This window comes from Gorilla gorilla, chromosome 5 (genome assembly GCF_029281585.2).
Source record: "Gorilla gorilla gorilla isolate KB3781 chromosome 5, NHGRI_mGorGor1-v2.1_pri, whole genome shotgun sequence".
NCBI classification, from domain to species: Eukaryota; Metazoa; Chordata; class Mammalia; order Primates; family Hominidae; genus Gorilla; species Gorilla gorilla.
This window is the reverse complement of record NC_073229.2, coordinates 131766194-131779450: the sequence shown is the minus strand read 5'-3', so window position 1 is coordinate 131779450 and position 13257 is coordinate 131766194. Positions and strand designations below refer to the sequence as shown.

General features: G+C 39.5%; 1 protein-coding gene across 2 annotated transcripts in view; it reads right to left on the bottom strand.

Moving 5' to 3' along the window:
* SOBP (sine oculis binding protein homolog) overlaps positions 1-13257 on the bottom strand; it is a 145337-nt gene that overhangs the window by 38985 nt on the left and 93095 nt on the right. Inside the window, exon 5 of one of the 2 annotated variants that reach the window (XM_031012401.3) lies at positions 9276-9371. The exons of the other annotated variant lie outside the window; for it this stretch is intronic. Within the exon in view, the coding sequence (XP_030868261.1) occupies positions 9276-9371 (96 nt within the window). The remainder of the gene's footprint in view (positions 1-9275; positions 9372-13257) is intronic. 2 annotated transcript variants of the gene reach the window in all.

Below are 13257 nucleotides of genomic sequence, written 5' to 3'. Positions count from 1 at the left end.
TCATAAGCATTTCATTTTTACCTGAACTAGAACCAGGGAGATATGTTATTGCATACATTCATTCAACAAATAATTCTTAAGCGTCCACCTCCATGGTTCATTGAATCTATATCACCATTGGTTGTTACAATGCCTTTATTTTAATACCACCAGGAAAAAAAAAAAACACTGGCAATTAAACAATGACAGGTCATCAATTGTAATATATGACTCCCATTTCTGAGATATTAAAATGTTAGGGGGGAAAGTGCATCTCAGAATTCATGAAAAATGGTGTGAGCTAAGCATGGTTCTCAGGGATCCAGCAATGAACGAGAGAGACAAGGCTCTTGACACACAAAGCTCTCCGCCAGGGCAGACTCATCTGGAATTAAGAGAGAATGAGTACTGTACTCTAGCAAAAGTCTCAGTTCCTGGTAGCATGTAGCTCTCCAGGAAGAGACCAAAAGAGTAGGAAGTGTGCAAAAATACAATTAGGAAAAATATTTTAAGCCAAAATGCAATGAAATACATTATTTTGAAGAATCTTGTTTTCCTGAACCTGCTCATTTGAAGCTTAACCTGGGCTGCTATCTTCCTTCTTCCCTTTTAAAATTGCCTTACCAGTCCTCCCATCTCTAATTTCTTGCCTCTCTTATTAATCACATATGTCATTCTTCTCCACTTCAAATATTTTTTATACTCTTTCCCTTTTCCTCTCAAGAGACTTTCATTAGCTTGTTCTTCTAACCATAAACTAAGCACATGACTGAATATGATTAATATTAGTTCTGGCTGGTTACTGGTACATTTTAATATTGATAATTGATATCCTATCTGATTTCCTGGTTTTGCTTGATATATGATCTATAGTTTCCTTGAAGCCACTGGGGTGAATTCTCTTTGGTATTTTAGGCAATTGTTCAGTTCTAGTAATTAAAACAATAAAGGAGAATATGACTGACTCCCATATGCTAATTTATTGCCAGAAATCTCAAAAGAAATAGATCCATTCACTCTAAGGAATACAACCCTAACAAACCAAAATAGTTCAAGCTTTTTTTAAATAGCCTTAGTGATCCTAAAAAAAAAAAAAAGGATCAAAATCTATAGCAGTCAGATTTTTAAAAAGACACTCAAATGTTTGTATCATATTGAAAAATATATTTTCTATAGTCTACAGCTGATCTTTTAATGTCCCAAGTCTACCAAATTAAAAACTATATACCTTGGCTCTGTTCCCCACAATTTATTATGCACTGGGAATCCGCAAACATTGCCATGACTTTCTGAATAAATTGCCCTTCCTAACATTCCCCATAGATGTTCTTTCTGGCTTCAGAATTCTACCAAAGAATTGTTACTAGAAAGAAACTAGAAAGAGTCATTCTGAATTAATTTCTTAATCCCTTCATTCCACAATCATAGACTGCACTCCGTCTCTGGCCCTGGAATGTAAAAATGTGTAAGACCTGGCTCCTACCCTGAGAAGGCAGTGGCATGTGTTGGCCTGAGCACAAGCATGGGTGTGTGGTCAGAGATGTGGGTCAAGCTCCAGCTCTGTGCCTGCTCACTGGGCCTCCTGCCCTCCCCCAGAGCAAGGAGTATCCCATCTCTGCATTTTAATTTCCCCACTTCCAAAATGGAAACAGCAATATCTACTTAGAAAAGTTACGGTGAGAATAAAGGGCCTTAAAAGGGGTCTATACAGACAGATCACAGTGCTTGTTCATTGGAGGTGCCTCACAAAGGAGGATTTCTTGTCTCCTTCCCTTAGCACGGTATCAGAGGCACATCCATTTGCTATGGCAGATATGGCTCTGTGTAAATTACACCTTTTTCCCTTGCTTTGCATTTATGTTCTTAGTTGCACATTTTAACATTAAAAATTTTACTATTAAATGGTTAGGCAGAATGAAGAGGTCTGGGACCATGTAGAGAGTTTTCCTTGAGTCTTTTTTTTTTTTAAGCTTAGTGCCAAGAATTATCTTTGTGCCGTCCCCTTCACTGTTCAAAAGGAAATTTTGTGGGGTTTTCATGCAAATGTGCACATGTAAAACTTTCAGGTACTCCATTGCTAGTAAATTTGGTCAAGTAGTAGTCTATGATGTACTGGAAAGCAAGCAACCTTGGAATAAATCATAATCACAGCAACACTGATTGAGTGCCAGTTGTTTACCAAATACTGTTCTAAACACCTTACAGGCAGTCATCACTTAGACCCCAGGCCAACCCTACCCAATAGCTACTATTGTCCTCATTTCACACACCAGGACGCAGACACACAGAGATTCAGTGATTTGGGCAAGGCTATACAGCCAGTGGGTGGAGTGGAGGGGATTTCTGAATCTGAACAAAATAATCAGGCTTAAGAGTCCAAGTTCTTCACTACAACACTATACTATTTTTTGGAAATTTTAGATTATCCTACAAAAAGGTATTCAGATACTGCAGTACTTCGTAAGTCAGCAACATTTGCGATGCCGCCAACAAGTATCTCTAGTTCCCTAGGCATAAAAAGGCAAGTGGATAGATGTTCAACCCTTTCTCAGAAGTTCTTTTACCCAAATTAAAAATATTACATTTGAGTTTTTATCCAAACAAACTGGGAGGAGACTCAAGTTGAAGAATAAAGACAGGTACTCCCAGTATCTGCCTCAAGATTTTGTTTAAACTAATGCATCCTTCTAGCTCCATTTTGTTAGTAATAAGACTACTGGTTGTTGAGCTTTTATTAGGTGCTAGGTATACTAAATGCTTCATATACATGATCTCATTGACTGCTGAAACAACCCCATGAGGTAGGCAGGTGCTGTATTTATTCTCGTCATATTGATAAAGACGCTGAGGCTCAGGAGAGTGAGAAACTTGCCCAGAGTGCACAGCTAGCACATCTGCGGAGAAAGGATTGGGACTCCCACTCTTATCCACCAGACCACAGTGCCTCCCTTGGAGAACACACAGTCTTCCATACCTCCCTCTGGCTCCAAGAATCACTGTGATGGACTGTGTGAGAAGCCAGCATGAAAACCAAACCATTATACCTCTGACATTTGTAGACAATGGCTCTGAAATCTGAAGGGCAAAGATCCCCCATGCTCTGGAAAGGAGAGCCTGCCAAATCAAGACTCCATCCCCCAATAAGGCCCCTATATCAGAGCAGAAGCTGAGCAACTCTAGCCCTCCCTCATGTGGCTTTTCTCTCAAATAATGGAATTACAAAGAGAGGTAAAATAGAGTTTGCATGCACGGGAAAGGAGGGGAGATGGTCAACTGTGGTCAAGAAGGTCTTTATATAGGAAAAGTGAAAGGACCTGAACTACAAGACTATGGCAGAAATGGGAGCCAACAGGCTGAAGAGTGAGAGGAAAGTGGCAGACAAAGCTGGAGAAGAAGATGAAACACCAGCACAGATGGGAACAGAGGAATGTGCAGATGAAATATGACTCAAGTGGAATCCATCCCTTCTGCCTGTATTAAAGTCTAGATGGTCTTGCTGGAGAGCATAATTATGCCACCACTATCAGAACTGCCTCTTGCTTAGTCTAAGATTGTGACTTTTATTTCTGGAAAGTTCTATTTTTCCAAGATAGTTTAGGAAACTACGGGAATACAGGAATAACCACAAACTAAAGGGATCTGGGAGATGGCTGGGGAAAAAAAAATGGTGAGACAGGCTAAGTTTCTCTAGACAGCAGCCAGTCCCCCTGGGATTTTCTGGTTATTTTACACCTGTGGGGCTATTGCAGTGACTACTTCAGGAAACTGATACACAGTATACAATGTATGCATACATCATATGATGTTTCGTTTGATGTGATGTGAGTTCCAGTGTGTCATCATGATTTTAATTTTCAGTGCCTGTGCTGCTCAGCTGTAAAATCAAAGCAATAGTATGTAAATTCATGTTGAGCTGGGGCATAAATCTGGCTTTCATTAGACCAAAAGCATTAAGGGGAGGGTCTCTGGTCAACTGCACCTATTCTGAGACATCTATTAAGTTTCAAATGAAACAGGGCAGTTTCTATCACCTTTCAGGGGTCCTTGTTATATCTTCATGATCTAGCAGAAAAGTTCTAGCAATGGCTAATATATGGCAGCCATCCAGAATTTCCCCTCACTACTGTGAGAGGCTAACATGTACTGGTGAGTTGGGCTGGATTGCAAAGACATCCAATCTTGTTTTTAAATGAATACACTTAGAACCAGGGGCCTGAGAGTAAATAAAGTTCAAGTCATCACTGGCACTGTGATGTGTCTTTCACTTTAAGGGCTTTTAAAACTGGGTCTGATTGGCCAAGCTTTACCAAGGTTGTGTTGAGCAGGAAAAGAAAAGCACAATATATAACCAAGAGTCATTTGTTTTATGTATGCATTGTCCCAAAGCTCCAATTCCCAGTTTAATTAGTATCAATGGATTCTTTCTAGCCAGAGAAGAAGGATCCTAAAGATTTTACAAAAAAAAAACAAAAAAAAAAACAAAAAAAAAAACACCAAAAGACCAAATCTGTCCCTCACAAAAGCATACATACTTCAGAACAGTACAGCAAAAAAAAGTGGGAGGGGGTGCGGGGAAGGAAAATGAAGCATGATTAGTCCTGAGTTGATAATTGTTGAAGCTAGGTGAAAGGAACATGGGGGTTCATTATATGATTCCCACTACTTTAATTCTGTATACTTAGAAATTTTCCATAATAATGTTTTTAATCCACAGAAGTGCTAGGAATTCCCATGAAGCAGAATTACTAAAATCCAGACTCGATAGGATAGTGTCAGTTATTGAGACCCCTGCATATGGGACTGCCTGCCTGTTCACCCCTTAGCCTTCAGGTACTCTACACTTGGCCAACCTAGATACTAACCTGGGTGCAGTGCACCTGGCCCATACTTTCCCACCTCCATGCCTGTGCTATTTTCCTCTGCTGGGAAAACCCCCTTCCCTTACACTTCCTGGCAACTATCTAAATCCAACCCATGAAAGGCCTGGATCAAAGGTATCTTCCCTTGTTAAGTTTTTAATGACTGCATACAGAAACAATCTCTTCCTCCTCTGTACTCCAAGAACTTTGCTAGTGCTCTTTTGGGGCACAGCTCACTGTGTAATAACAATCATGACTATAAGAAGATGATAATAACAGCAGCTAATATATACTGAGCACTTACTATGTGCCTGGCTCTTTAAATATGTCATCATTTTCCATCCTTATGATATGCTCTGAGGTTATTTCCTTTTATTATCACATTTTACAAAAGATCTGAAGCTCAGAGAGGTCCAAGGGGCTGAAACAGGGATCCAAAAGTGTGATGTGATATCAGATACGTTACAATAAATGTTAAGCCTCTGCGCCTATGATCCTTAGCTATACCACCAGGATGACAGTGTATAAAGTCCAGCTGGGGCAAGACCTGAGAGCCCACATTTTTGACGACTATGATACTGTATGTGCCTTATTTCTCCTACTGAATTGCAGGCTCCTTCAGGGAAGGGACTGTGTCTTTTTCTATGTTGTGTCCCTACCTGCACTGTCTAGTACAATGCCTTGTACATAGAAGATGCTCAATAATGTCATGTTTATTGAGCCCTAGATTAGCATGGGGTATTTCTACTGCCTAAGGACTACATGCAACTCTTATAATCCACCTGTCTACATCCATGAGGAAATGAAATGGAAAAATCAGCCCACAGAAAAATAGCCTAAGCATCTCTTCTCTCATCACTTCTGATCACACAGCCATAAAACTAAAGTAGTTTTCATATTCTCCCTACACAGGCATTGTAAGTGACCAGGAAGAATTCTTCCTTGATGCTATTTTTATTTCACCTTCCAGCTGTGAGCTCCCTCCCTTTCCCTCTGCAAAACCCTCACCCCTAACAGCCTCAGGAAAAGCCAAAGGGATTCAGACGTTGTCTAGGTGATGACTCAGGAATCTGGAATTGAGGGAGACAGGCTGATTTTACCCCTCTGAGTTTCCTTTCCCTTAGTTCCCCTTTCAAACTTCCTAAGCCTGGCTTTTTTTCCAACCAAATAATACTCCATCAGTTGCTGTTGTTCTTTGGTTATATTTTGACCTTCTTCCTGAACACAGGGATGTTCTCTGGACTGGTCTTTTGAAAACGTGGGGAGTAGGCTCAGGAGTCTTCAGTTCCTTCTCAAAACCCTCTCAATGTTCCTCTTCTTCTCACTAGAGGTCTTTCCCCTCCAATGGCCCAGCTTATGCTATATTTCTGCAAGGTCTTACTCTCAGTGGGCTTTCAAAAATTGAGAAAGTCGTGGCTGAGGAGAAACAGTGAGCTCATAACACACTTATGATCCTCCTCATTCTAGCTCTGAACCCACCTCTAGCCAGAGATACGAGCATTTGAATAGAGGAAATGAGAAGCCTTCTAGTCCCAGAAGAAAGAGGCAGTAATGATAAAGGGACCAAGAATGGAGTTGGGCTAGTCTCACCCATGGCTGGCTCTAAATGTTCCCTTTTCCAGGCTCTTGTAAACCAGGCTGCTACACTGTTAACATGATAGAAATTTCCTACATTTTCTTTTATTAAAAGTTTTCTTTAGTCATAAACTTAGATATGCCAGCAAAACACCCGTGTGTGTGTGTGTGTGTGCACGTGTGTGCGCATGCCTGCAAGTGTGCATGACTATCTATGAAGAGGTAGGTGGGGCCACACTGAATTGTGACATATCAAATAGTACTCGTTTTATCTAATGTCACTCATCTTGACAGCCTTTCATTTTCAAAATTAATAAAAAGCATAAGGAGACTGCTGCACAGTCACCAACTAAAGGATCTTGGCCACAAAGCTAAATATCTAGTCATCTGTGTTGTACATTAAGTGTGAAGGCACATATCACAGTTTGGGATTTAAATGGAAAAATCAATACCCTACAGGAAATCTACAGTTGCATAGCAGATTTTTCTATCAACCAATGCTTTCTTTGTCAGTGCCTTCTGATTACACATACTTGTGTATTCTGGGCATCGATTTTGCTTTGCTTTTGTTTAAGTTACTTAATATTCCTCCCTCTTCCAAGAAGCAGGCATGTGGGGGTGGGGAGTGGGCAGAGACATTAGAGAGTCAGTAATAAAGTCAAGGCAATGTCCCGTCTACCTGGCCAGGGCACTTTCTGTCAGTGTCTGTGGCACAGAGTACTAGTCATCCAGCCACGTGCTCCTGATCATCTGGGGGCCCAGAAGCACCCTGTGCCCTCAGTGCTTTCTCCAGAGCTCCCATGCTTTCTAAACTGGCTACTACTCTTGCAGCAATCCATGCAAGAAGATGGCAGAACCACCCTTCAGCTAAAAAAGTACTTTGGAGTGGAGCTTGCAATCTTCTCTGACAGATTCTTTAAAAATCTGCTCTAAGTTGCACTAAGAAAACTCCAAGGATTTCCTATTTCTTTCTTATGAATGAACAAGTCTTTTTCATATAGAAGCATAACTTCTCAGGGCTTCATAACCAGCCAAACACCACCACTTTTCTTACAGCTGAAAAAAATTAAATTTCTCCTTGGAGAAATAAGCTTACTTATGTTTTCTTTTTATTCCTTTTCTTTTATCACAGGAAAGTATACTGACCAAAATAAAGCATTTCTAACAGTGACTGGAAGGACGAAGATTGTACCAAATTGCTCAAAACTACTGCCAACACAACAATGTGTTTAAGCACAGCAATGACAAAACATCTATTTTCTCTAAAGACAGCTAAAAACGATGTTCACATATATGTTTTGCTTCCTCCAGTATAAACTGACCACAACCAGGACTCAAGCATGTTCATTTTTCCAACAAATAGACAAAAATTAAATATGGCATGTTACTTTTGCAAATTTCTCTAAAAAGAAGTAAGCTACCCCAAAGCATTCTGATACCAAAACACAGCATAAGGGCCTCTGTGGTCTTCTGCTGAATAATCGTAGTTACAGAGACACATTAAAACTGAAATGAACAAAAAGGGTTTCCTCAGAATAGGTAATGCTAGCAGTCCTGGAAGTTTAAGAGTCCTAAGATAAAACATAAGGTAAGTTAAAATTTCAGAAAAAAATTACATTTATAAGCAGCAAATTTGCCTGTGGATTTGTTGGTCAAGGGACTACACACACAGAATAAGTAGTGTAATTGTAACTGTGCAGACTGTGGAGGGGGAAAAGGAGGTTCTTGCTGTCAACATGTAGCTACTGCGGCTAGAATGGGTAAGAACTGTATTTTTGTCTCTTCTGCTCTTTGGACACTTTGTTTTTAATGAACAGTTGGTATCAGAGCTAAATCCAAAGACTGTTACATGTGGGATTTCCTAATGCAGAGACCTGGCAGAGCTGTACTATATTCGGCCAAAAAACTAAACAGAAATTAGACTACCTCAAAATGTAACAACTGAGCATCTTCATTCTCTTTCAGTGTTTTCACTTAGTTGGAGCAAATGTTTTGCTTTAATGCAATTGAAAAGAAAAGAACATTTAGGGACAACATAGCTAGATCCCTCATAAAGCTTCATTTTCAAAAGGAGTGTTTGAATCTCTAAATAAATGACAATTCATTCTCTGTTTACTTTAGGTAAACAGAAAATGCATTGCAGAGCACTCATTTTCAAAAGCTAATCAAGAACATTAGGTCCCAACAGATTCATTTAATAGAAATATAATAGGCATTCCTGCTTGCTTTTCATCTTGTCTGGCTGTAAATGCTAAAATGAACAGCAAATTAACCCTGCATTGGAACAGAGTCTCAATGTCACAGCTGATATCCTCCCTCTCACGACTTGTAAACATCCCCACACCCTGTCACTGCTTTGACTCCTTCTGCATAGGAGAGACGATTAAGTTTGGCAAGAGAGTGGAGGAATACTTGAATTCTAAAGGGAGTACTGCGTGTCAACTCTGCTATCTTCCCTAGCAGAACAAAATATTACCATGTTGTCTCCTAAAATAGTGTACAATGAGGACGTAGGAGGAGGGGTGAGGGTGAGGTTGTTTTTTCCCAAGCTACATATATCAACTGTCTTTCTCTATATTTTTAACTTTACTAGCCATTCTCCAAGTGGCTGCTTATAAACTACTAAACACAACAAGCTAATAAAGACAGGGCCATTCAAGCTCTATAATCAGATATAAAAGATTTGCAAACAATTTGAGATCTTAAAATTAATATTCAGTGATATCAGAATTAGCATTTAGAACTCTATACAGAAAACTATAATATTTCATCAATTATGTAATCATGAACAAACCCTTTCAAAAACTGTTTTCACTGTGCTAAAGTAACATTCTAGACTTGTTGTAAGTATGTTATTCTTACAAGTAGTTCGCAGTTATTCTTGAAGGCAAGCCTTGGAGTTTCCTTAGCATAGTGCTGCTGGGGAAAATTTTCAGCATGTCCATCTTCATCTCTAGCCTGAAGGGAAATATAATGGCCTATTTAGGGACTTACAAATAATGGAAGAAAGAAAGCTAAAAAGCATAACAGCTCAGATCATTCAACAAACGGGAATCCAGAAATAACAACAATATTAAGAAGTTTGTTTAAATACGCAGTACGCCTTTTAGGTATCAAAATTTGGGATTTATTTTTCTTTACATTGTTTAGTTTGAACATGCAAATTCATTGTGGTGTAATATTTAAAACAATATCAAGCAAACCAAAATCAAATAATTTTGTTGGCAATTACCACCACCTTAGTTTTTCAGTGCGCATTGTTCATTGCACATTTAGGATTATATGACATACATACGTGTTTAAACTTTTTGGCATGCTTAAGCAATCTCTAGATAATGCACTTTTAAAAAATTCTAATAGCAAGGCCATAAGAAAAGCAATCTGCATAATTATATTTTGCATTGTAATACTATTAGAGATAAACTGATTCCCCTCCATTTTTAAATAAAGATCTAAAAGGAGCGATGATCTGGTAAGAACCATGATTCTTCAATCAAATGCAGTAAAAAAAAAAAAAAAAAGATTTAATTTAAAAGCTGCATTAAAAGTTACTGGTTATTTTGATCTACGCTGTTAATTAAGAAAGCTGAAGTTTAAATGGAGACATTAACAGAACCCATTAGCAATACCGCTTGCATACAGTCTTCTTTCTAATCTCCACTGGTTTCTGGTTTGGAGTGGGAGAGAAGGGAGAGGTAGGTGAAAGGGGGCGTGTCTGCAGCACACTCATTAAACCATTCATTTGCGTGACACTTGCACTCCGCTCTGCTCTCATCTCATCTTAGCCCTAACTGCTCTCTCTTTCCTGGCCTCCTGAAATTCACAGCTGAGCTGTCTCCCTCACATATGGCTTGCATATAATTATGCATATTCCATTTTACACTGCATTAAAATGATGAGCTCCTGGCTCCCTGCCAGCTGATTTTTAAAAGCCCTAGTGAAGTAGGAAAAAGGAGAGAAACACAGGGAGAGCCGCACAGGAAGCAGCAGGTAGTTCTGTCTGCTGTCTCTTTAGATAAAATGTATGTCTGGCACCAAGGGAACAGCTGAGAACTACCTGTTGTTATGTATGGATTGAGGGGGCAGAAAACAATGAGCATACACTGTGGCAGAGAAGACAATGCTTATGTATTGTTTCTCCTTTAATGGAGCAAAATCTGCCCTGATGAGTGTCACTCAGAGCTCCCTGGCTATACTGGGGCTTGTCATTTTAGAAAGAGATCCATATTTTGTACATTTTAGAATGTATTGCTTGTGTTTAAGAAAGCTTCTGCTACCTAGTCCAGGGAGGGAACTAGATGGAACTTGGAAGTGCAATGTCATGGTCAGTAATATTTAGGTTACAAGAAGTTTGTGGGGAAAAGAGACTGCTCTCTTTTGGTTCACTTTTGAGATTTATAACATCCCTCATGCTTGGTGCCTTTTTATTGTACCTTTTTTTCCTACTAAATCAGACTAAAATAAAAATGCAGTTATAGGATTGGCTATATGCGACAGAGAAAAAAGTTTAATTGTTGTTCATGTCCAGTGGCTACAAGGCACTGAGACCAACGATGTTTCTTCTTACTGCATCGGAACAACTTTGCAGCTAAGCCAGGGTTTAAATTAATATAGCTCAAATGGGTCACATTTTAAATCCCAACTGGCAAAGGCAGCAGTGGCATAGATAAATGAAAGGCAGTTGTAAGAAAGTAGGAAGATGCCATTGGGCAGTGACAATATTAGATTCTTCATAACAAAATGTTAAGCCACTCTATGAGGTACAGGTCTCTTAAAGGCAGGGACCACAACAATTTCATCTTTCTTGTTCTGCCATGCCCAGTGCCTTACTTTTAGTTGATATTTAACAAACATTTAAGTGATGGAAAAAACCCATACGTGGATAGTAAGTAGAACCTACCATAAACAACTCTGTAGAAAATGCCACCTCAAAATATGCTAAACTTGGTAGTAGCTTTATTATATTCCTGATGCACTATGATATATATGCTTGGAAACATACTTTGCATATAATTTTCAAGGGCTACTATTTACATATGTATGTCTATATTCAATATATATGTATCTTGTATATAAATATTCATAAGGTGGAATGTGTTTATTATGCATGTACTATGTATACACATTCATACACACCAGATGCCTAAGGATATTTTCAACATTAGTGGCAAAAATACATTCATTCCACTTACATGTAAGGTGCACACAATGTTTTTTGTGTGTTTAAAGGACAAAAAAAAAAATCCCATTATCTAATATTTGAACATGCTTCCTCAAAGGGGCTACAGACTTCATATAAAGCCGCATAATTTATGAGGTTAAATAAAGTAGCAGTGGAAGAGAAAGGAGAGGGGGATTGAAGAGATTCGGAAGTGGAGAGAGAAAGCTAGAAACTTGCTTTTTTATTGAACCGTTATGTTCACCTCTGCATCAAACTTCCATGGCTCTGGGAATGGCCTGTCCTCTAACACCCACCCTGACTCCAGAGTCCAAGAAATTCTATCCTTCAGCCATTTGCTGTGTTTCCACTACATGCCACAGAAATGAAAAGCATGCAAAGTACAAGAAGTTCTTGAACCATCACCTTCACGTGTATTTGTGTGCACAAATAACTCACGCACACTTCTCACCACTGTAATCCCCTTTGCATTGTGAAATTTTTAATGTGTAATGTTAAATTACTATGACAGGAATAAGTGGAATTCAGTGCATTCATCTAACGCAGGAATTCGCTACCCCAGCTGCATATTAGAATCATCTGGGGTGTTTGTTTTTTTTTTTTTTTTAACATATTGGTATCTGACCCCCTCCCTTTCTAAGATTCTGCTTTAACTGGGGCCTGGACACGGGTGGTTTTTAGAAAGCTCTCAGGTGACTGTAATGTACCAAGGAAGGGCGAGAACTGCTGATCTAAGGAGAGTGCCTACAGCTATCAAGGGGAGGCCCTTGGCATAGCTGCCAGAACGTTCTCTAACCAGGTCCCAGGCCCACTGGAGTGAACCATTGTGCTATGAGAGGGGGATATACAGGTTGAGCAATCCAGATTCAAAAATCTGAAATCCCACATGCTCCAAAATACAAAACTTTTTGAATCCCAACATGATGCTCGAAGTAAATGTTCATTGGAGCATTTCATGTTTTCAATTTTCAGATTTAGCATGCTCGACCAGTAAGTATATACAACGCAAATATTCCAAAATCCCAAACACTTCTGGTCCCAAGCATTTTGGATAAGGAACACTCAACCTCTAGGATGTAGTCCCTATGGTAGACCTTACCCTAAATATTCAAAAAGCCTGGGCAACACAGGGAGACCCCATCTCTACCAAAACAAAACAAAACAAAAATTAGCCAGGTGTGGTGGCATGCACCTGTAGTCCTAGCTACTTGGGAGGCTGAGGCAGGAGGACTGCTTGAGCCCAGCACTTCGAGGTTACAGTGAGCTATGATCGTGTCACCACACTCCAGCATGGGCAACAGAGCAAGACTCTGTCTCAAAAAAAGAAAAAAGATTTAAGAGATTACAGAACTAGTTGCTTGTGGGCAAAAATTATCATTATTTGTTTGTTTGTTTCTTAGTTTCTGGTATGACCAATAATCTTGGAAGAACTACCATACCACTTCCTTAAAAAGGCCTTCCCAAACCTCTCTATCCAAGGCAAATATCTCCTCTGTGGTCCTTCTTAGACTCAACATGGTTGCAACCTTGGAATTACTGGTGTGATTTTTGTCTCCCCTACTAGCCTACAAGCTTCCTAAGGGCAAGGACAGAGTCTGATCTCCCACCACTGTATCTTCAGCCCAGCCACTGCCTGATGCCCAGTAAGTGATCTGTAAGAATGAG